Genomic DNA, 23,431 nt, shown 5'->3' on the forward strand with positions numbered 1-23,431 from the left:
GATTCTGACTTTAAAATGTAATCAGTTATGCTTTAAGGTTGTTTACACTTATATTTAGCCTAGTCCATCATTTTGTCTACAACTAGCCAGATTTACAGTATGAGACATATCACATGATGTGAAGCATGAAATAATGTATACAACAAAACTATTTTTAAACAGGAATCTAAATCTATTTATATTTATATTTAATGTATATTACAAGATATTTACAGGATTTACAGTATATATCCCATATTTTGCATTCACCTATTGCACATGTGCACTCTTAAAACCTAACAACTAATTTAAAGCAGGACTTTAAATCTTTATAACTACAACAAAAATAATCTGTAAATAATTAGCATAATATAATACATAAATTTGATTATTCATTAACCAAGGCCAGACATGGGAAATTACAGATAACTAAATCAGATTAAGAAAATACCCACATAGATAAACCATGTGTTTTCTCATGAATAAATACTGACTGAGGTAAAGCTTCAGTAAGCTGGAAGTTGTTTATATGGTTAGTGGCAGTTTTGCCTGATATGTATTACAAGACTGACCAATGTTTGTTTAGGATGTTGGTCAAAAAGGAACTTTTGTCACCAACATATTCGGGCATGCCAGCTACAGGTTTAGATGGGGCTACACAATTGGTTTAAAATCTCAATACCTTTTTAGTTCCTAAAGTGTACCAATGACCAATGGACATTGATGAGGGCACAAGGAAACATTATTGGAATATGGAGTCATGGTTTAATACTTTCTCCGATCTTGCTCTTGCAGAGACTGTGACACTAACCCTTTTCATCAGATTTTGTGTGTGACATAGAGAGCATGATAATGATAAACACTGCAGTACTGTTTTGCATGTTTCATTTGCAAAAAAAAAGGAAACAAAGAAAGAAAAAGGCAAAGTCATCCAGGGACCATTATGTCCTTCCATATAACCAAGAACTTTTCACCGCATGATTCAGAGCATATTCTTAAACATTTGCATCCCTTTTATTTGTTAATACAAAGTACACTTCACTGTTGTTTATGTGGCTTTTTTGCATATTAAATATTTGTGAGGAAGATACCCAGTATCTTAGCTCTAGCTAGAAGAGATTGTTTCATGAATTGTCAGGGTGGACCAGATAGTGGGCAAGGGAGTATCATCAGGGGAAAAGGAGAAACCCAAGAGTGACATGGCTCAGGAAAATGACCCCAGCATGATGGGACGATTTTTCCGGATGGAGAAACAGGTAAAACATTTTTTTTAATTGTTTAATTTATGTTTTTATGTATATTAATTGGTGTGGTATTAGTGATGGCACATAGGGAACCAGTTTCCAAATATGACTGAAAAAACTTTGTTGAGAACGACTCAGTTGTTGAGAACAACTTTTGGCCATTCAGGTGGTTGCGATGGACCGCAAACTTGACTTCTTGGTGAATGTGTACACCACACGTATGGGTATTCCACGCTCTGAAACTGAGGCGTTGCTGGGCTTCAAGATGGCTGATCCAGCACCACCTTACCATAGCCCAGAAGAAAAGATTGAGAAGGTGCAGGATGAAAATGAAGAGAAGAATAACCCGGAGCCCAGCCCGACTGGGACACCTGCCAATAGTATGTGCCGCCCATCCACATCCTGGAATCAGCCGAGCGAGCAGCCACTCAATGTTCCTCTTTGGAATAACAGCCGTGGGGCATCACCAGGCACTGATGACCCATCACTTTACCGTATCCCACCTCCACCACCACATGACAGCGGGGATGGCGGACGGCAAAGGCGACACAGACACACACGACCTAAAACAGGTGTTGACAGCGACACATCCCTCTCCATTCCTTCAGTGGACCACGAGGAGTTAGACCGCTCATTCAGTGGCTTCAGCATCTCACAAGCCAAGGAGGAGGATTTTCTTCCTCCAGTGAATCTTGGACTGTTTGGAGGAGGAAGAGGAATACCCTTCTGTACTCGTATCAGACCCTACTTGGCTGAAGGGGAATCAGACACAGACTCAGAACTTTACACACCTGGTGCTCCTTCACCTCTATCATTTACAGGTGAGGTGGCATTCGGAGACAGGGGTTGGCCAGGTCTGAAGTAGAAGAAAATGCCTAAAGGAGCCTTCAAATTGCAACAAGAGCCTTCAGATCTTGAGTGGATAATAAGAACAATAACATAATCAAAGAACCCAATGTGGATATTAATGCATGAGGACTAAAATAACACATTTAGAAACTAATGAACACGATCCACTCATTGGACACTTGCTATTTGGTAATATTACATTGGCAAGGGAGTTACTTTAACAAAAAGAAATGAACCTAATTTGTGGCCTCATAAATCAAGACATTTGTCTTGTTTGCAGACTTAAAAAAAATGTTTTCATGTAAGCAGGTATTGGCATGAGTTATTCATCTCATGGGTCATTTGTTTGTAATAATGTAGTTATGTATAGTTATGATACCAATGCTTATTACCAAGGCAATATTAGAAGCACTTTACTTATTGATTGTATATAAATAATAAGTATTATTGACAGTATGCTTGCTTTTGCTATTAGTTTATTTTTCTTTTATTTATTTTATACACAACATAAGAGACTGTAACGATGAACAAACATAAGAATAATATATGAATTTGTGTGCTGCGTTTAATGGAAACTTTTTTAAAATGATTACCCCAACCAAAGATACCGAGATAGCACTTCTGTGCACGATTTAAATTTACACATTTTTACTTCCATCTGCAAAATATTTATAAATCTAGCATGTACTTTATTTTTATTGATACACTTACAGGAGTTTTTACAGGCAAAAATGTTTACATTTTACATTCAATGTTTATTATAATCATTATCTGGATTAACTTAGAAGCAACACCATGCCAATCTGTATCGAAATTCCAATCTGATCAAAGGTTACTCATCATTCAAGTAAACGTCTTATATTTATTGTTATAAATACATAAAAAAAACCTGTAAGAAAGAGTGGTTAACATACTTTTGACTGGCAGCTTGTGATATATATACCAACATTCCACATTCTGTAAGTAAAAGCATTATTATTAGCATAATCATACAAGCAAAGCTTTCAGACCTAAGTTTTAGTCCACATGCAACGAATTTTGGTTTCATAGTAATGACACAACTAATCATACATTATGCGTTACTAAAGACCCCTCGAAGTATTCCAGTCCCAGTAAAGGTTTTTACACTAACTGCATGGCATGTTTAGAGGAGTCTGACTTCAGTGATATCGGTATTACAGGATTCTGTGCCAGTAGATAATACTAAAAACGTCTTGCATTCAAACTAAAATCTTTTCTTTGATGCCCAAACCGGTGGCACTAAAAGTGACCAAGAGCTATTATGTTAAGGCAAAAAAACTTTTTATAACATTTAAAATGTTTTTTTTCTAGAGCATGTTGGAAAGCTGCAATATTAATGAGAAATAAAGTTGGTCCAAAGTACACTGAATTTGCCTACTGTCTATTTTACATACATTACTAAACTATTTCAGAAAACATCCCATTTTGCCTTTATAACTACACCCAAAAGGTAAGACACACATTTACATAATATAATATATTATATAATCAGTATAATGCTGATTCACGTTTTTGTTTTCTCAACCAGGAACAATAAGTTGAGAATCAGTAACTCCGTTCCATGTTTTCTGTTGCCCACCAGAATGATACGACGCCTATTGCTGTCAGAAGGCCAAACGCTAAGGTGGACTTCAGCACAGCAAGACACTGCAGATAGATAGACAGAAACATAGAGAAGTTTAATGATCGATTGAACAGTTCACTTTTCTGACAGTACTATACTAATGCATGAGTGAGGTTGTCTGTTCAATGTTTATCCACAGATTGTTTGTTAAATCCTCACACTATGGCACTGCTGAATTCTTGATCTGTTGATAAGAAGGTGTTGATTAACTTCTACAAACGCACAGTTGTGACAGTGCTACAAAGGTCAAGTACAAACTGTTTATATGGTGAAATTTCTGTGATCAGACATTAATTTAACATTGTTGGAAGAAGTCTTCAGTGTCCGAGTATAAATGTCAGAAGTACTGAGATAACTAGATAATAAAAGAAAACAATAATCTTTTTTTTTTTTTTTTTTAATGAAAATAAAATTGCATCAGCTGGTTGCAGGTCATTATTTACTCAACTAAAGGACGTTTTCTAACGTGATAATTTTCAGAACATACATAGCTATGAATATAGAGTTATTGACTGTTTATAGTTTATCATTTTGTTTATAAACTCCATTCACTCATTCTCTTGAAAGCAACATGATGCATTAAGAGCCAAGAGGAAGTAAACTTTTGAACTTTTGTATTGCTCTTCAGAAGCTACATAAGATATTTACGTTTCCCAGTACACAAAATAATAATTTACACAATGATCCTGTTCAGAAGTTTACACGCCCGGGCTCTTAATGTTTTTTGTTGCCTTCATAAGCATCAGTGAATGTTTACAAGTCTTGGATCTTGAAGTCATGTAACTGCCGTTAGAAAAGGGTCAAATATGAAGATGCTGATAAACCAAATTCAGAACAAAATAAAAATAAAACATTTTAATTATTATTTTTCATATGAATTATCATTTTATTATTAAGTATTGTTTTTCTTATCTAATAATATTCTTCTTATTGTGTTTCAATTTGTAAAAATTTTGCAGATTCTGCAAGGCATTTCTGAACTTACGACCTCGACAGTTATATTACTAAAATCTAAGTAATAACAGTCGTGTTTAGTGAATAGTCAAGTATAAATTGAACAAAAGTATGATGTATCATTATTTGATAAATGAAATATTGCTTTAGCAAATTGCTTTGGTATGAGAAGAATAAAGCAGGATGTGCTCTTATATGAAAAGAATCTAAAACTAGTCATTTTTCTTTTTACATAAATTAGGATCAGAAATGGATAACAAACAGTTTTCCCCTCAAACACAATGGTTGCAAAGAATCTGAAAAGGATGAAATTGTTTCTCATTCGATATTTAAAATTGAACTGATGGCAACAGTACCGATTTTTACCTTGTTTCTCTGGGGAGGTTGCTTCACCGGTACATTCACAGGTTGCTGTTCCTTTGGTTGCAGCTTTGACCTCTCAAGGTAGTAAGGGTTCTCCAGGGGGTCATCATCTGACTCGCTGTGATACTACAACACAAACAAGAACCTGAGCCCTCAAACACTGCATGATCACATGTCATGGCTATAATCAAGTTATTTAGACATGTTATGCTGACTACTGTACCTCTGGTTTTGATGTGTTGAGATCTGGTATGTTTAGATCTGAGTCCAGTTCCTCTTCAGTACTATGGAATAAACAACAAGGTCAATCGGGTACATATGCAGTTTAAAAAAAAATCCATTAAACACAATGGTTTGTTTGGTTTGTTCTTCTGAGAGAAGCCTTAACAGTTACATATAATCCAACATCAGAGGATTTTACAGAAGAAAAAGTAGAACCATTATCTATCCAAAGAACCTTTGAGGAATAAGATTTCAATATCCCTGCAAGTTGACTATCTACACCACTAACATAAAAGATTATTACCTGTCAGAATCCTCTTCACGTTCTGATGATGAAGATTCCTGATCCAAAAGAAAGGAAACCTTAGGGTTCCTGCCTAAAAAGAATCAATCACAATTTCAACAATGTCAGAAAGGTAACCAGGGAAACAGATGTGTGTCCTCAGTAGCACTTACCCACTTCACCATCTGGCTCAGCCTGATCTCCATAGAACTGATAAAATGCCTCAATTCTAGTTTTCTCCAGCTCCCAGTCCCTCTCGTTCTCTTCCTCATTGTCATCAATGTCTAACTCTTCCATGTCTAAGTCTTCTTCATTTTCTTGGTTTTCTCCTTCGACTGAATTGATTGCAAATGAATCTTCACCAGTCAAATCCCAGTCGTACTCTTCTATGTGCAGGTTGTCTTCATCCAGGAGCAGTGATGAGGTCCACAAAACATCAGTTATTGCATTTTTGGTGTCCTCTACATTATCTGAAGCCTCTGGAGATGATACTTCATGGTCTTTTAGGGCTGTGTCTGATTGGACTGGTTCTATGCTATGGCATAGCTCGGTACTGGATTCCTCATAACATGAGCTTGGGTTTGTGAAGCCACTTTCCCAGAATAATAACTGCTTCACGTCCTTTTTCTCAGAACTGAGAGCATCCAAGTCCCCTGTGTTTTTACATATGTAACCAATATCATTATCCATCCTCAGCATGTCCTCTGTTGAGTAGTTATACTGTGTAACATGATTCTTTTCCTCTTCCTGCTTTACTGATGAGAGAAATTTCGTTTCTTCTCGGCTTGAGCTTCGATCGTCACTGCTACTCTCACTGATGTTGTCTGTTTGATCACTAACATCACTTAGATCTCCAGCATCCTCCATATTCTTTACATCTTCCTCTGTCTTTATATCATTTGTTAAATATTCTTGTACATCATCTTCATCAAAGCTCCCTCTCTGGAAAGACAGATCAACATCTACTGATGCAGAGATCAGCTCAACCTCCACGCCCTTAATTCCAGAATTATAATCCAGGTCAGGACTGTCTTTGTTTTGCAAGTTCACATGTTCTGCATCGACCACCTCTTCTATCATGTTTGTGGCGTGATTATCACTAGGGCTGAGGCCTGTTCGGGTGAACGGCTGCGCTGTAGCGTTTTCAGCAGGTTCTTCACTTTCACTGTGTGATAAATCCGATGGATAATCTGCAAGGCTTTCCTCGATGTGTTCTTGATCTTCCTCTGTAAACTCTTTCATATCATCTTTGACATTTTTGTCAGGGATATTTGGACTCGTTGCAAGGAAAGATTCCTCCTTCTTATCAACAGATTCAGATCGGGTCGTGCTGTAGTTCTTTGGTAATTCTTCATCCGAACTGAATGACATCTCTTCAGGTGTTTGACACTCTCTGGACATTGGAGGTGACATCTGTGGCTCATATTCTACATTCAACGTTTCAATATGTTCCTCCTCTGTGAGATCCTTTTCAGAAACATCTGCTTCTATGTCACTTTGCATGTTTCCTTCCTCTGCAGTACACTCTCCAGCTGCATGGTTTAGTTGTTGTGCTTCTGCCATCATCATGTTTACAACCCGATCATTATTTATTTCATCATGAGAGAAACAATATGTAGCCTGTGTGTTGATAGACAATAAAACACTTGACTCATTCTCACAGATATCAGAGCTTGCTTCATTTTCTTCTTGTTTATAAACAGTAGTGAAATTCTCATCTGAACCTTGTTCTGAAGTCCAGAGTTTACTAGCATTAATCACATCTTCTATATCCTCATCCATAACTAGCGCTGTTTGTGAAGTGTTCTTGTCCTCGTCTGACGGTGGATGCTCAAAATCAATTTCTAAAGGAGACCCAAAAATGTACAGTATATATAATCAGCATTATATTACATAATCACACTTTAAATTAATATATTAATTAAGATTCTTCTTTGATAGGGAATACATTATTTTGTTGAATTCCTTACAGAACTTTTAAGGGTTTGCCTGAAGGGTTTGAGTTTTAGGTTTTCAGACTTAAAACTGATTCTACAAATTGTACAAAACGGTTTATTCTTACCTGAAAATGCATCCTTAAGCAAATCCACAATATTTTGCTCCATTTTTGTTGTTGAAAACTGTAACTTGTAGTTTCATTTGACAAATTTCATGTGATTCTTAAAGCCTTGAGCACAAAGTTGTGCTCAATGAAATGCTTACTTCTTTGTCTCAGTCACTTCCTGTTGAAATCAGGTCATGAAAATGTTACCATCCTCCATATACCTTCTGTAAACACATAGGCAAAAAAATACCTTAATCTAAGAGTTTACAGTTAAAAAAAACTTTGGACTGGTTAATGATATTACAAAAAAGTTGATAGGTGTTTATCTGAAATAAACACCCATCATGAAATTACCTGTTTTTCTTCGTTGGTTGAGTAAAATCTGATTGAGCTGTGGTTTCAAACGCATGCAACTGCGTACCCCAGAAAAGGTACATCCTCTTTCAGTACCAGGAACAGCTGTACATGCGTGCTGCAAAAACTAGCCCTGCAAACATGTCTGCTTTATTTCATCCTGTCAGTGTTTGTAGTTGGTGAACTTTATATTCTCCAGTTTAATAGACACCTCAAGACGTAAACATATGCTATCATATAGAAATAAAATGATGAGTTATTTTATTTACAGTATCTTTCAATTCTGAAAAAAATAACCATGTTGTGATTTAATGTCTGTTTTTATATACAATGTCACTGTATGACTGTATTATGTGGTGGAAAATAAGCCATACCAAATAATGGGTAAACTATTTTATTACAAGTCACCAATGTTGAAACAGCTGTATAAAAGCATTAAAATAACAAGGTCATAAAAATAGGAGCTCACACATTTTTTGGGATTGTCTGATATTTCAAGGGTTCTGGGAAAAAAGACAAGATATTAGAAATGGAGATACTCCTAGATCCATTAGTGTGTTTGTTGGGAGCATTACCCAAAGAAATATATAATGAGGATCTGAGATATATACTATGGATTCAGAAAATGAAACAAAGAATAGAAATAAAAAGATGAAAATAATAGAAAAAATGACTGCATGCCTGGACATTTCAATAGATTATTAAAATAGTTTGTAGCAATTGGAAACCCAGATTTTTAAAGGGGTTCAAAGTTCACTGAAAGGATGGGTTGAAATTTTAAATTAAAACAACACACAGTGTAGGTTTTTTGTTCAGAGCTCATTCCGGAGGTGGTGGTGATGACTGGACTTTAGGTCAACCTCAACTGGATAGTGGTCACTGACTTCCAAAGCCTTAAAAAGAAACCAGTTGTGACAAAGATTACATTTAACAGTAATGAATTTATCTTTTATTTTAACTCATAGCAAACTATAGCATACCTCTTGTTCTGTTAAAGTGAACTCGCTTTTGAAGTTGAAGGGTTGAGCTGAGTCTGGTACAATCCCTGAAATCAGTGTTTTTCCATGTACAATTATCCTGAGGGAAAATAGAGATGTTAGAAAAGTTAGAATGTGCAGCAGTAAGCTGACAACCTTTTGAATTGGTTACGTTTTTAATGACAATAAAAGTAAAACAAATGTTTGTATTGTGACATAAACTGTAATGTTATGGCAGCAAATAAGCTTTGTCTTTTTTATGCAATATTAATCATTTACTACCGGGATTACATCACCCACATACCAAATTATCTAGGCTTCAACTTCTAGCAAAAATGTGGGAGCCTATATTTAACTATGGTTGATAAAATGTACCTTAGCTAAAAAATATAATTAAGGAACAGTGAACTGACCTTTACTTGCTTTATCCAAATTGTGTTAAAGTCATATTTCTAAGCAGATTGTAAACATGTGGTATTTGCTGTGCTACATGTAATACCTGTCATAAGCACAGTGTGTTTTGTCACGAACAGTGGTGTCCTGTTCATCAGTAATCAACCAAAGGAACTTTGGGTCATTTCTTAGTCTTAGTTTCTTCAGGCCTTTAATAGTGATATAGCCACAGTCAGCATTCAGATCTCCCAAAAGCATCACATTCTACAATGACATTACAAAACAAGAAACATCTGAAATGTTAAGAATCCATAACAGTTCAAATGTTTGAGAATCTAATTTTTGAATTAAAAAGGACTGCTGAACCTCAGTTTTCCACTTCTTTCTGATAGCTTGAAAGACTTCAAAAAGTTCTTCCATCTCATTCATGGCTTTCTTTGGACATGAGTGATGACCAATGATAATAAAGTTTTTTACATCTGCAAGGGAAAATTAGCAGTCATATTACGAAATGCAGTAATATGGAGCTGCGTTTGTTCACACAGTAGCTAGTGCACTAGCTTGAGGGCGCTCATGAGTTTCTTGTATTAAAGTGTATTATCAGAGCAGCAATAGATTGTCACTGATCAGTTGTTTTGCTAATGATCAGAGAAAACTGTTCAGTCCAAAATTTTTCAGGTTAAACAAGGATATAGTGCATGATGGAGCCAGATTTCTTTCATGCAAGTAAATAGTGTTGACCAAGCTGGATGGTAACAGCTTACGGTTTCAGTATTTGCCAGTATTTGCATTAATAAATAATATGAAAATATCTTTTGCTTAAATTATGAAATTATATGTATATACTTAATTATGTATCAGTTATCAATCTTCTTGATATAAAGCAATTTGAAGCTGCATTACTTAATTATGAAATGATAGTATGTTACAGTATGTTTGAAATTTTTCATTAAAATATAGCACTGCAGCTCAGTTATATCCTGACGATAACTGTAACCAAACGTCACAAACCAGGAAAGTTTAACTCTTCAGGAGCTTTGCAATTGAACCTCAGTTAAAAAAAAAATAGAAAATGTAAAAATATAGACGATCATTACAATATAGATGTTTGGTTTTCTTCTTGCATCTCACACACACACACACACACACACACACACACACACACACACACACACACACACACACACACACACACACACACACACACACACACACACACACACACAATTAGTTGGCTAAATGTTATTACTTGCCGAGTGAAACGTAGGACAGAAGAAACATAGGAAGTGATAAATTCATATGTGCTTTTTGAACAGTTCAGCCCAGATTTGGTTCTGCTTATCTGTAATAATAACCTTCGCTCTTATTGGAAGTCTTGAAACTAGATTTTTGAGTGTGTCTGTGGGAATTTGCTGATTTAGCCACAAGAGCATTAGTAAGGTCGTTCAGGTACTGTTGTTGGGTAGGAGGCCTGTGGCAAGGCAAAGTCAGCATTTCAAATCATCCCAAAGGTATTCACTTGGGTTTCTGCACAGGGGAATTGTCACACAGGAACAGGTTTGGGCTTAGTTTCAATGAAGGGAAACTTTAATGCTACAGCATGCAATGACTTTCTGTACAATTGTGTGCTTACAACTTTGTGCAGTTTGGGGAAGACCCACATATGGGTGTGATGGTCAGGTGTCCACACACTTATAGTGTACGTAAGCCACATCCCTTCACTGTACAAAATGATTTCTTTGTGAACTCCATCTCAATCTGAAAACAAACTATTTTTTATAGGTTAATTATAAAATAAAATCTATCACACTTACAGGTTGTGGGTGAGTGGATCCTTATGATGAACGGTTCTCTAGAGAACATTTCTGTGTCATTGAGCTCTGGCTGTTTCAGTTCGTGATAATAGGCTTGCTCCTGAACCTGCAATACATCTTTCCTGAGGTCATAGCAAGACGTTTTAATATGATTTTGGAATTACATCTATTTATGACTGAATGTGACTGAATGTTATATATTTATAAATCAATTCCTTTGTGCACAACATATAATCCATCTTACCTATAAATATAAACATACTGCTCCTTGTATGTGTTCTTTCCCAGTCTTTGACTCTCTAAATGAGAGTACACATTGTTTTTTTCAAACCTTGGCAAAACGATAAAAATATTATTCAAAAAAATAAAAGAGGAATTTAAATACAGTATTTGACACTTGTTTAACACATGGGGGTAAATGAGGAGTACCTGTTTAGGTTCTTAAGCAGTGCAGGAATGGCTTTACCTTTGGAGTCTCGCACTTCCTGGATCAAAGTGAGATCACAGCGGGAAAATATCTGAAAAATAGAATTCAGTATAACCAAATTATGGAAGAAAGTTTCTTCCTCCCAATCTTCTTCCCATTTAACTTTCCTTTTAAATCCCATATCTCTCATCCAGCCTCTACATCATTTACAGAAACATGAGTGTGTCTTTCCAAATATTATTAACTGTTTACTCTTGGTTTTTTGCTTGGTTTACCTTTGTCAAAATCCTCATCACTTTTTTGTTGTTGGCTTTTGCTTCTCCAAAGCTTTGGACGTTAAAGGCACAAATTTTCAGGGAAAGCACAGTTGTTAGGATACATAATCCCACAATGCCTATCAGCAAGAGAGATCTCATTATCACAGCACCTAGTGGTAAATGGAAAACAATACTCATTATGTTTATTTATTAATTTATTTTTCAGGGGGTTCACACTGCCCAGGTCCCCGGATATGATTGGGTTAGGGTTAGTTAGATTTCAGTGGATGCCATTGATGATGGACAAATCGACCAATCGTGGAATCCTGATGAGCAAAAGTCCAATACAAGAAAAAAAAAGGAAGGAAAGACACAAATAACAACCACAAATTCCCTAGCTATAACTAGCCATGTAACAATCTGTATGAAAATGTTTAAAAAAATATATATAATAAATATATAATACAAAAATTATACCAAGATATTTAATCAACAGAACTAAACTGACTGAATTAATTATTGTTTATTTCATCAATAGAGATTGAGTTGAGTTGAGTTGAGAGATGATGATGAAGCTTGTGTTCAAGTGTTTTGAGAGACATTTTTGATATGCCTTATAACCAAAGTGATTATGAGCATTTTTTACTACTGTAAATGTATGATCCTTTAAAATGTATGTTTTACCATAAGAAGATTAGGTTGTGGTCGTAGTGACACATGCCCTCTAGAATTTTTAAATTAATTTTTCTACTTTTGTCCCCGTTAGATGTAGTTTAAATAATTTAAAACACTATAACTATGTTTGCATTAAAGATACATAGAAATATATACGACACATAAGCAAGATAGAAGAATATTTTGGTTCAGGTACATGTATAGTTCTCTAAACTATATGTTGTCAAACATCTAGACGTCTAAATGTGACCATGCGCACAGGTTTTCTAGGACAGCACACATACAGTATTTGTAGCTCATAAGTAAGATAAATTACAGCACTCATGCTACATATAACCACTGACAGATCACAGATGTACACAGACGTTACACTTCCTGTTAACATCATATAGTTAATAAACGGTCAAAACTGGTCAAGCAAATCCCATATCTCTGATTACAGTTTATAATAGCTTTTGGTCACAATCGAGAAATGGAGCACTTACCGTGAGTGACTGGTCATCACATACTCTAACAGTTGAAGTGCATGTTTTTCAAAGGCGCTTGTTAGATTACACAGGAAATATGGTGAAAGGCCTGTGGGAGGGACAGTGCTGTTTGCATGTGTGAATGTGTGTATATGTGTCCTTTTCAAATAAGCTGTGTCAGTGGTCCTGCACAGTGCAGCTCTGTCTGGAAAGCTGAACAGAGGGAATGACTATAATACAATGGCCATCCAGTGTTCTTCATCAAGTCCTTGTATTTATTTATTTATTTATTTGTTTGTTTGTTTGTTTGTTTGTTTGTTTGTTTGTTTGTTTGTTTGTTTGTTTGTTTGTTTAGCTCAGTGGGATATTTCGGGTAAAATCGCACCATGGAAATGACTTCAGTAAACCATATTTTAATTCTGGATGCATCCTTTATTTAAGCCTTTTGATTTTAATTAACCAAAGTCTGTTTCTACATATGAAACAATACTATTTTGCAATTGTGCAAATCCTTCTTCTATAACATTCTGATAAAGCTTGAAGAAAAAAAGCATGAAGAAAAATAAACCAGATTATGTAGTGAGGATACATGGTCTCACTTTAAAACATCCAAAAAAAAAGTTGCTTGGATAATAGGTACAAGCTCAGAACTTCATAATCTTTTCTATGTACTAGACACGCTGTACATTTTACTAGCATTATTTGTGGTGTATTTTGGCTCATATCATAATAAATATATGTTATATAAATATATGATATACAACCAATAAATATCAACCTAAAACCTAATATACATTCGAATGTGCTGCTGTCGATCTCATACAGGTCTGAAGCGGCCCAAATGTTGTGCAGATGCTGCCTGCATTAGATAGTCCTCCACTCTCTCCTCCACTACAGAGTAAATTTCACGGAGCTGCTCCCGGACAGATGGACGATAGATCCAGACAGCAAACATTACTACAGTTAGCATCAGCATGAAGAAGAGAATCAAGCACAAAGTGCCACAGAAACGTCTCTGTGAGGAGGGAGAGGATTAAAGGGGGAAAAACACACCATTATCAAGTGTCAAGAAATAATTATTTAAAAAAGTGGGAAAATTGTACATTGTTATTCAAGAAAGGTTTCAAATACAGCTTGAATTATGGTCTATACTATATGTGTATATTAAACAACTGAAATATACTTTTGACCACCATCTAATAAGGTAAAGTTTCTTCTGTTGATTGCACTATTTGCCATTCTTTCTCTTTTTCTTTGGCTCCTTTGTTAAGGTATGGTTTTCCCAAATTGTCTCTTATTTCCACTGACAAATGAACTATAATGTGATACTGTTTAGCAGATATGGTACATGTTATCTCGTACATGTTAAGCCATCTTTTTAATTATATATCTGGGTCTTCTAGTACAGTATATCTGTGTTTTGTCCCAATTCATTAAAACCTGTAATAATAACCTCTAATATTAAGCTCTATTAAGAATACAAATACCAAAAAAATATAATAGAAACACCAAGAAAAAAGTTTTTAGGCATTTAGGCTGCTTTTTTAAGCACATATACAGTTTTGTATGAGAGTTGAATATGGTTAAGTGAGTTCTAAGACTCCTACCGTTCTACTGCTCCTGATACTGCGAGCACTTAGTGCGTTCAGCTCCTCTCGACACTGAGCCAGACGAGTCTGATAACAGCGACACTCCTGCTCCAGGATCTCCAGCTCAGTTTTCAGCTCCAAACACTGCCATTACGAACAAGACAACAAACTCGTCACTCAGTTTGCAGCATTTGGATATTTCATATAAATATATTAAATATACAGCTAAGCAGGTGAGGCGTCTATAGAGATTTGTTTAAAAATGTACACGGGTTTATTTTAAGAGAAAAAAAATCATCTTAACCAGTTTAATTATCCATTTTCTTGCTATTATTCAGTTTATCTTACAAAAGTTAGCTTTAGGTTATTTTAATGAGTAACATGGTGGAATAAAATTTCTTATGCATGTCAATTTTAGTTAGAATCATTCGTATAGATTTAGTTGAAACCACAAGCATGTGAAGGATTTTTAAGTATTTTTATTTCCATAAATATTATTGAATTAGAGGAACAGCAGACACAACGGATATTATAATATTGAAGCTAGGTTGAGGGTTAAGCAGCCCTTCAGAGAGTGAGTATTTATACCTCCTTGTCCTTTAGGCTGAGTCTCTGCTCAGTCTGGTGGAGCTGCTCAGCTATGCTGCGATCCATCTCAACAAACTGGTATTGCTTCTGTTCCTGCTTGTACACTTCTGGGATATTATTCCACAAGCCGTGATTGTTTTCTGAGAGGATAATTAACAGGATGATAAACCTGCTCATTAAATTTCATAGTACATTAAACCACTTTGTAAATATGTTATGTGAACTGAAACGATTCAAGGAAAATCCAGCCTAGATGTTTAAACTGATATGCGTGAAACATACTTTTGAAATTTTCTAGCTGTTCTCTCAGGGTCTGGTTGTCCTGCCCCAGCAGAAGGACAGCAGTACGGAGCTCTTCCTCATCCTGTTGCAGAATATTACACTGCTCCCTCAGTGAATCCTCCTGCTCCCTGGATCTCTGCACAACACACATATGCACATCTACTGTTATGATAACATACTTTATTTGTGGCAGAATTTTTATTAACATTAATTGAAAAAAGATAGAAGATCCTACAGAAACTTATTGTGATCAAATCATGCTTGGCCCCCTGCAACTACCAATTGCAGCATTTTATTTACTGCCTCTGATCTGTATCTGTGGTCTGACCTGTAGCTGATGCTGTAGCTGATGGATCTGATCAGTGTACTGATTCTGACTCTTCGTCAGTATGTTGGAGCTCTCTCTCAACTCTTCATACAGCTCCTGCCACCGCACTGACCCTGCCTGGGCCACCTGTAGTGCCTCCTAGTGGAAAGATGATGAAAGCATGATATAAAGATGATGATGAACGCATGATAAGATAAGATAAGATAAGATAAAATAAGATAAGATATACAACTAGATGTCAAATGACCATGCCTGTAACCGAGCATGACCTTGACTGCCTCTTCCACAGCTGCACTTACTTGCAGGTTCTGCAGCTTGCTCTGTGCTTCTGAATTCTCCTCTGTAGCCCTCTGAATGGCTTCCAAAGCCTTCTTCTCATACTCCTCCTTCTGTTTCTCCATATTCAACCATACCTCCTTTTTTCCATCCTGAGGAACTCTCTAAGGAATAAGAACACATTAACAGGTTGTGATTAAAAAGCAAAAACATTTTTTTCCGATGGATATGCACGTATGTTTACACAAAACCTCTGATATACTGACATAGGTATGAGTTTCTGTATTCAGTATGAGTTTCTGTATTCAGTTTCAGTAAACACATGTAATATTAACATATAAATTTCAAGGACTCAGACTTACCTTCATGCACAGCTGTAGCTGAGCTTCCAGTGTCTTGATCTTGTTCTTCAGCAGATCTTCATCACAGCGAGTCTGTGGGAGGAAAAGGAAATGTGGTGTGAAACAGGCACAGCTACAACGGATGCAGCTTCCACTGAAAGTCAAAGTGTATTCACTTGAGCATACATCTTATGTTTTATTACCGTGTCGTGCCACAGTATCATATTTTTATCTAGCAGAATAAAAGGATGCATACAGAAATGCTCCAGTATCCAAAAATATTTTGAGGCAAAATTCTGTCACACCTGTGACTGCTGAACATGGATGCATTTGTTTATATCTGACTCTTAAACATTAAATACATCACAAATGATTAAAGATTTTCCATAACCACCTGTGTAAGTATGCATACATGCATATGTATTTGCTACCCCATCCCCCACCCCACCCCTTTTTTTTTTTTTTGAGTGAGTAAATGTTGTTCTCTTTTTTTGAAGCTGAAACACAAACAGCCGGATACTTGCAAACCACAGAAGCCACTCAGACATTTATATTTCTGACACACATAGGAAAGAACGACAAACGATGTCAGATTCCAGTACATGTTTTCATGAGCCATAGACTTAGATGAAGTGACCATGTTCATTGGTTTGAGTACAATCCATTGAAAGTCTATTGAAAAAAATGTGAAGATTTAATTTAGAAATAAACAATACACATTAATAGAATGTTGGTGTGAGAGTAAATAATAAAACAGTGTGATCTGCTGTACAAACCTTCCACAGCAGCTCAGTGGCATGCAGCAGTGTCGATGTACTTCTCTGTAGGGCAGTCAGCTTCTTTTTTAAAACCTCCTCTCTATACAATGCTTCCTGCACACAAGGAAATCAGACCAGATTTAAATATGACTTGTTATTATATCTGGTCATTAGGTAAGCTAACTGCTACACAATCAATGAAATATGTGTTCAAATTTCCTTGGCTACTAATTTCAGTCCAAAAGTTAGATATTTGATTTACTTATACATTATGTACAGTTTTATTTGGCTGTAGATGTGAATTATTGCACGCAGTTCAAAATAATTTAATCCTCAGACATCATAATTTTTATAATTGTAATCAGCTAACATGAGAGCAGCGAAAATTTGGATCAATGATCCAATTAACACAATAACACAATAACTCGTTATTCACACTGCAAAGCTTAAAAAATTTAAATGATTCATGCAGGCAGTCTATTCTATGCTACACCACAAATTATGTTAATTATTCATTCATTAATTATTATTAAGTGCATGATATTAATTTAGACAATAAAATACAGCACATATAATTACCTCTAAATAAGTCGCCAACTGCTGAATATCCTACAGAGGGCAAGATCAAGAAGAATACACAAACTTTTTGTTAATACTTGTTTAAAAAAAGTGCAGTTGTTACCAGACAATTGATTAAAAACCATTTGAAATTGCTGCAGTCATGTGAACAATGACTTAGGGTGTTTTCACACCTAGTTCGTTTGAGCCCTCCAAACGCTCTCAGAGCGGTTCAGTGTGTATATGTGAACAAACCATGTGATATGAGACCCCTTAAAAGGACCCAGAAGCGAACCGTACTCAGACCACCTCCGGAGGTGGTCTGAGTACGATTCGTTTGTCGGTTCGTTTGTGGTTCGATTTGTGTGTGACATGTAAAAGCAATGAGGTCCCGGTCCGCTTTGGAGGCTTGCCATACCTGCAGCCGTGTTCCGTCACTGTGACTGCTGAAAACACAAAACTTTTTGCCATGGCAGGTCGCAGAGTCGTGTAGTCTTATGAGGAAAGCTGTGCACTTATTGATATTTGGAAAGAGGATGGCATTAAATGCCAACTATTCTCAACACATAAAAACATAAAAGTATTTCTTCTGTTTTCTCAAAAACTGAAGGAAAGGGGGTACAACAGAACAGCACTACAATGTCGCGTAAAAGTGAAAAAACTACGATAGAATTTTACGTGTGAACACGAAAGGGTCTGAGATCACTTTGATACTAAAGAGGACCAAAAAGAGAACTGGGTTCTCTTTTGAGTCCATTATATTGTGAACACCAAACGGACTGAGGTCACATTCGGCTAGTTCTTTTCTGGTTCACTTTAAGTGAACTGGGTTTGGTTCTTTTAAAACGAACTATATGTGAAAACACCCTTAATTAATCAACTTACCTCATCTTTGACAGTTGCAGTGCCTGACCTGTGAGAAAAGAAAGCACAGAGTCACAAACCTGTGTTTGAATTTGTAAATGAAACCATACTGACACTATAACTGAATTCCATGAAGTACTGCATGAAGGAAGATTACTCACTCAGTCTGCACACAAGCAGTGTGTAGTGTCCTGTGGTTGTTTGTGAGCTGTGTCATGTCTCTAAGGAGAGCTAAGAGAATCAAAATAGTCATGAGCTATTCCTTCTGTTTATAAGCTATTCAACACCTACTGTATGCTGTGTGTAAAGCCTAAAAGAAAAGCTGCTTGCCTCGTTCTTGTTTTGCTTTTTCTCTCTGACGAAGTGAGTCGAGGACAGCTGCAACTCTGTCAATCTTCAGTGCATTTTCATTATTCGCTGAAGCAAAGGACACTGACTGCAGGGGTTTATACAAACACAGTGCAATATTACCAGCATTCACAAAGATACACAAATAAAATGATGTTAAAGGAAACCACTTTTTATAGGGGCTATAACTTAAAAGATACTTCTTTAAGGATGTTCCATAACAAGAAATGTTAATGAAAAATGTTGGAGATAAAAATTATAAAATTGTAAGTATTTGCAAATTGCTCTGGTATCAGAGGAATAAAGGACTTACAGTCGTATGCAAAAGTTTAGGAACCCCTGACAAGTTCCATGATTTTCATTTATAAATATTTGGGTGTTTGGATCAGCAATCTCATTTTGATCTATCAAATAACTGAAGGACACAGTAATATTTCAGTAGTGAAATGAGGTTTATTGGATTAACAGAAAATGTGCAATATGCATCAAAACGAAATTAGACAGGTGCATAAATTTGGGCACCCTTGCCATTTTGTTGATTTGAATACCTGTAACTACTTAGCACTGATTAACTGGAGCACACAATTGGTTGGTGAGCTCATTAAGCCTTGAACTTCATAGACAGGCGCATCCAATCATGAGAAAATGTATTTTAAGGTGGGCAATTACAAGTTGTTGTTCTCTTTGACTCTTCTCTGTAGAGTGGAAACATGGAAGCCTGAGACCTGAGGTCTCAAATGACCTGAAAATAAAGATTGTTCAACATTATGGTTTAGGGGAAGGCAACAAAAAGTTATCGGAGAGATATAAACAGCCAGTGTTCGTTGTGAGGAACATAGTGAGGAAAACTTGCTGCAGATGGTGTCACTGTGCATTATTCAACAATTCAGCACACTTTGCATAAGGTGAAGCTGTATGGGAGAGTCATGCAAAAGAAACCTTTTCTGCACACACGCCACAAACTGAGTCGCTTGAGGTATGCAAACGCACATTTGGACAAGCCTGCTTCATATTGGAATAAGGTGCTGTGGAGTGATGAAACAAAGATTGAGTTATTTGTTCATAACAAGGGGCGTTATGCATGGCGGCAAAAAAACACAGCATTCAAAGAATAACACTTGCCACCCACAGTAAAATTCGGGGGAGGTTCCATCATGCTGTGGGACTGTGTGGCCAGTGCCGGTACTGGGAACCTGGTTAAAGTTGAGGGCCGCATGGACTCCACTCAATATCAGCAGATTCTTGAGAATAATGTTGAGGAATCAGTCACAAAGTTCAAGTTATGCCTGGGCTAGATATTTCAACAAGACTACGACCCAAAACACTGCTCAAAATCTACTCTGGCATTTATGCAGAGGAACAAGTACAATGTTCTGGAACGGCCGTCCCAGTCCAGAGACATGAATATCATTTGAACATCTGTGGAGTGATTTGAAGCGATCTGTGCATGCTCGGCAACCATCAAACCTAACTGAACTGGAGATGTTTTGTAAGAAGGAATGGTCCAAAATACATCCATCCAGAATCCAGACACTCATTACAGGCTATAGGAAGCATCTAGAGGCTGTTATTTCTGCTAAAGGAGGCTCTACTAAATATTGATGTGATTTCTGTTAATCCAATAAACCTCATTTCACTACTGAAATATTACTGTGTTCAGTTATTTGATAGATCAAAATGAAATTGCTGATCCAAACACCCAAATATTTATAAATAAAAATCTTGGAAATCGTCAGGGGTTTCTAAACTTTTGCATACGACTGTATGTGGTGTTATGAGAAAATAGTTGACTTTGCATTAACTATCGAGCCATTCCAGCGATTATTTTCCTTTGACATTAGGATTGATTGTTTTCCTATAATCTCCCATGTATTTTGATACTTAGTTGTTTTTTTTAAACAATAACAAAAATAAATCAGAAAAAGTGTGTTTGGTCTTGTTCACCTGCTTTACTGGGCTGAATTCTGGCTGCCTGTAGGACCTAGACATTTGCGTCACACGAACTTGCTCTTGTGCATGATTACGTCTTGACCGTGGAGATAACAGAGCTCTCACGTTGCAGTCAGCCGGTCGTCTCTTTGAAAATTCGTCCTGCCTTTTGCGATGTAGCTCATTCTTAACCCATTTCGTATCCACATCTCGGGTTGGACTTCGACATGTTGTCACGTTGTTTCTACCCCCAAGATTTCTGTGCTTTACAGCACGTTGTTCCAGTTTGATTTCATAGTCACACTGTTGACTTGTGTTGCTATCAAGAGTAATCATTGTGCCCTAGTTGGATGGAGTCTAGTGTTTTGATTCTTTACACCGGTTGAAGTTTTATGGCAGTTTTCTCAGTGACTCTGCAGACAAATCTCCATAAAAGTAATGTTAAATAGACCATAAGGTTAGTAGAAAGGATGTGGGATTATACAGCTATGAGCTTCTTCTGGTTTGAGAGCACATGCTTGCTGATCTTCACATAGCTGCAAACACATAATAAGCTATAAATTATCAAATTAAGCCTTGTTAAGATTATTATATTTATTAGCATTTCTAGCTTTGACTTCTTCTAAAAGTCAAACCTTACATTGTAGTATAATTAATACCTATAAAGACTCTTTAAAGTGCTAGAAAGAAACATTTTCCTTACTAATGTCAAAATGACAAATAATACAGACAATAAATGATTAGATGAAAAGATGATCTTTTGGTAAGTAAACAAACAAACAATAAAACAAAAACAAAAGGTAAAGCATCTCACCACTGCTTACATCCATTCATTTACCTAATACTATAAAGTTCACATTTACATAACACATTTACATAACATGCTATCCAACATTTTTAATTCTATTTACTCACAATGTACCCAAAGTAAGTTTTGCATTTTCTTCACTGCTACATTAACGAGAGCTTAGAAGGAAACTGACTGAAACAAATATTTTTTTTAAGAAACTTTAGTTCTATAAACTTTGATGAAAAATATAAATACCTGTTTCATGTGAATCCTGAAAGACACACGGTGCTGATATAAACGTCTGGGAAAACATTTCAGGTGAGAAAGTGAAAATGAGTTCGAACAAGAAAAGCGGTTTACTTCTTCTGCCTTTGCTAGTTTACAGGAAGTAAGAGGAAGCTCACAGTCTTGCATGAGTTACTCTATCTCTGCAGCCACCCATACTGAAAGTGCTGCTGCACACGAATGGGCCTTTAGATTAGAAATGGCTGGTATGTTCACATGGCATTACACAACTATTGCTGGAGCTTGTAAGAGGCAGCACATTAGCACAGATGTGATCATGACAAAAATGGGACTGGGATTGAAAAGAATCATTTTAATTCTTTTAAATAAACATGCATTTAACCAGTCTAACAGTTATAACTCTCAGGCAAAAAAAAGTCTAATTCAAGTCAAGGTTTTTACTTCTTCCTATGAACCTGAAATGAGCGTGTGACTCGAAGCATAGTTCATAGGTCAATGTGCTCAGGTTGCCTGGTTGAGGAGGATATGGTTAAACACAATTAAACTAAATATCTGTTTATAACCTATAAAGAAAATACTATGGAAATTGATGTATTTATCATGAGATTTTACAGTTGAAAAAGTCATTTCTGGGTAAAAAGTAGTTGTAGCTGATTAGCACAACAAAAATGCTTTTTGCACTGTACTGTACTATAGATTATTTAAAGTAATTATTCTAAAACAGGCACATGGGCTGTTGGGAAGGACACTTGTGCTTAAAATGTATTCTTCATACACTAACCCTAAGCAGTGCACATGGGCATAAATTTCATTTAACAGTAGGGGGGACAATAAATATAAAATTTCTCATGAGCAATTTTTGAAGTGGGGGGGGGGGGCACAAATAATACAGTCAAATTGTACTTATAAAGATATGTCCCCACAGTGAAAAACTTCGCTTTTATCATTAATATTATAGCATGGAGACTGTGTCATTATGGTTATTTTCAAAGTTTTTCTCAGGTTCAAATTTTCCTTTTCTCCATCATTTTATCTAGTCTATGACACTGCAAGACAAGTTTATTTATACTGTAGCACATTTCGTACACAATGGTAATTCAAAGTGCTTTACATAAAGAAAGTAAAACTATCATAAAAATTAATCACAACAATAAAAACAAGAAATTAAAAAAGGTTTAAAATTTTATTTAAAACTAATTAAGACACTTAAGAACAGAATAGAAATTTATTATACAAAAAATACAGAGAGGTCAGTTCGGACGTAGCACAGTGCTCATTTAGTAGATGCACAGCTAAACAATATGCTAATTGTGGCCATTAATGTTAAGTTAAATTCAATAAATTCAGTTTTTGCGTTTGTTTTTTTTCTACTTACACAATTATTTAGGTATACATACATATATTTTCTCATAATAGAGAGTGCGATATTTTTTAAATATTTGGGGGGAGGGGGGGTTGGGGGAGGTTGGGGGGGGGGAATATCCCCCGTCCCCCCCGGGATTTACGCCCATGGCAGTGCATAAAGGATTGTATATAGTCAAAATAACAACTCTGCCATAAGCAAATTAGGCGCCATTTCATCTTAAC

At 36.1% G+C, this 23,431-nt stretch overlaps 4 protein-coding genes across 11 annotated transcripts in view; 1 reads left to right on the forward strand and 3 right to left on the reverse strand.

Moving 5' to 3' along the window:
• kcnq2a (potassium voltage-gated channel, KQT-like subfamily, member 2a) overlaps positions 1 to 2,981 on the forward strand; it is a 25,101-nt gene extending 22,120 nt beyond the window's left edge. For all 4 annotated transcript variants that reach the window (XM_047799991.1, XM_027167346.2, XM_047799990.1 and 1 more), the window contains 2 exons: positions 1,118 to 1,235; positions 1,390 to 2,981. In XM_047799991.1, the coding sequence (XP_047655947.1) occupies positions 1,118 to 1,235; positions 1,390 to 2,088 (817 nt within the window). In that variant the 3' untranslated portion in view covers positions 2,089 to 2,981. The remainder of the gene's footprint in view (positions 1 to 1,117; positions 1,236 to 1,389) is intronic.
• si:dkey-183p4.10 (enolase-phosphatase E1) lies at positions 2,739 to 8,089 on the reverse strand. Of its 4 annotated transcripts, XM_047799993.1 has the most exons (8): positions 7,938 to 8,089; positions 7,742 to 7,807; positions 7,264 to 7,383; positions 5,713 to 7,159; positions 5,561 to 5,633; positions 5,258 to 5,318; positions 5,038 to 5,160; positions 2,739 to 3,740 (listed from the first exon to the last, which is right to left on the reverse strand). In XM_047799993.1, exons 3-8 carry the CDS (start codon positions 7,291 to 7,293, stop codon positions 3,639 to 3,641), a joined length of 1,836 nt encoding a protein of 611 aa, XP_047655949.1. In that variant the 5' UTR covers positions 7,294 to 7,383; positions 7,742 to 7,807; positions 7,938 to 8,089; the 3' UTR covers positions 2,739 to 3,638. The 4 variants fall into 4 exon arrangements, with proteins under 4 accessions (XP_047655949.1, XP_047655948.1, XP_027023150.2 ...); XM_047799992.1 differs by having other exon boundaries at positions 5,713 to 7,383; positions 7,938 to 8,088; XM_027167349.2 differs by having other exon boundaries at positions 5,713 to 7,383; positions 7,602 to 7,807; positions 7,938 to 8,088.
• Positions 8,090 to 8,315: 226 nt separating this feature from the next.
• dnase1l1l (deoxyribonuclease I-like 1-like) lies at positions 8,316 to 13,152 on the reverse strand. Its single transcript, XM_027167395.2, has 9 exons — positions 12,966 to 13,152; positions 11,824 to 11,975; positions 11,551 to 11,639; positions 11,366 to 11,452; positions 11,122 to 11,243; positions 9,674 to 9,786; positions 9,414 to 9,571; positions 8,918 to 9,014; positions 8,316 to 8,830 (listed from the first exon to the last, which is right to left on the reverse strand). The coding sequence occupies exons 2-9, from the start codon at positions 11,962 to 11,964 to the stop codon at positions 8,750 to 8,752; spliced, it is 888 nt and encodes a 295-aa protein (XP_027023196.2). The 5' UTR covers positions 11,965 to 11,975; positions 12,966 to 13,152; the 3' UTR covers positions 8,316 to 8,749.
• A 206-nt stretch (positions 13,153 to 13,358) lies between these two features.
• LOC113656322 (TRAF3-interacting JNK-activating modulator) lies at positions 13,359 to 22,048 on the reverse strand. 2 transcript variants are annotated; one of them, XM_027167562.2, is made up of 14 exons: positions 21,854 to 22,048; positions 20,824 to 21,344; positions 18,862 to 18,967; positions 18,693 to 18,762; positions 18,553 to 18,580; positions 17,689 to 17,718; positions 17,128 to 17,223; positions 16,373 to 16,444; positions 16,034 to 16,174; positions 15,735 to 15,872; positions 15,407 to 15,542; positions 15,125 to 15,264; positions 14,555 to 14,680; positions 13,359 to 13,962 (listed from the first exon to the last, which is right to left on the reverse strand). In XM_027167562.2, the coding sequence occupies exons 2-14, from the start codon at positions 21,142 to 21,144 to the stop codon at positions 13,765 to 13,767; spliced, it is 1,602 nt and encodes a 533-aa protein (XP_027023363.2). In that variant the 5' UTR covers positions 21,145 to 21,344; positions 21,854 to 22,048; the 3' UTR covers positions 13,359 to 13,764. The 2 variants fall into 2 exon arrangements, with proteins under 2 accessions (XP_027023363.2, XP_047656206.1); XM_047800250.1 differs by having other exon boundaries at positions 20,824 to 21,362.
• Between the last annotated feature and the right edge of the window lie 1,383 nt (positions 22,049 to 23,431).

Source organism: Tachysurus fulvidraco, chromosome 14, assembly GCF_022655615.1.
Source record: "Tachysurus fulvidraco isolate hzauxx_2018 chromosome 14, HZAU_PFXX_2.0, whole genome shotgun sequence".
Lineage (NCBI taxonomy): Eukaryota > Metazoa > Chordata > Actinopteri > Siluriformes > Bagridae > Tachysurus > Tachysurus fulvidraco.

Bases quoted from the DNA above. Each gene is read 5' to 3' on its own strand.
- si:dkey-183p4.10 (XM_027167349.2), bottom strand. From the start codon at position 7,644: ATGGAGCAAAATATTGTGGATTTGCTTAAGGATGCATTTTCAG. The intron at 5,161-5,257 runs GTACAGTAGTCA...TTTGTGTTGTAG, and splicing joins TCAACACATCAAAACCAGAG to TATCACAGCGAGTCAGATGA. The intron at 3,741-5,037 runs GTAAAAATCGGT...ATCTATCTGCAG, and splicing joins AACCTCCCCAGAGAAACAAG to TGTCTTGCTGTGCTGAAGTC.
- dnase1l1l (XM_027167395.2), bottom strand. From the start codon at position 11,964: ATGAGATCTCTCTTGCTGATAGGCATTGTGGGATTATGTATCCTAACA. The intron at 9,572-9,673 runs GTTCAGCAGTCC...ATGTCATTGTAG, and splicing joins GAAAGAAGTGGAAAACTGAG to AATGTGATGCTTTTGGGAGA. The intron at 8,831-8,917 runs GTATGCTATAGT...TTTCTTTTTAAG, and splicing joins TCACTTTAACAGAACAAGAG to GCTTTGGAAGTCAGTGACCA.
- LOC113656322 (XM_027167562.2), bottom strand. From the start codon at position 21,144: ATGATTACTCTTGATAGCAACACAAGTCAACAGTGTGACTATGAAATC. The intron at 18,581-18,692 runs GTGAGTAATCTT...CTTTTCTCACAG, and splicing joins ACTGCTTGTGTGCAGACTGA to GTCAGGCACTGCAACTGTCA. The intron at 15,543-15,734 runs GTCAGACCACAG...TGTGTTGTGCAG, and splicing joins AGCTACAGCATCAGCTACAG to AGATCCAGGGAGCAGGAGGA.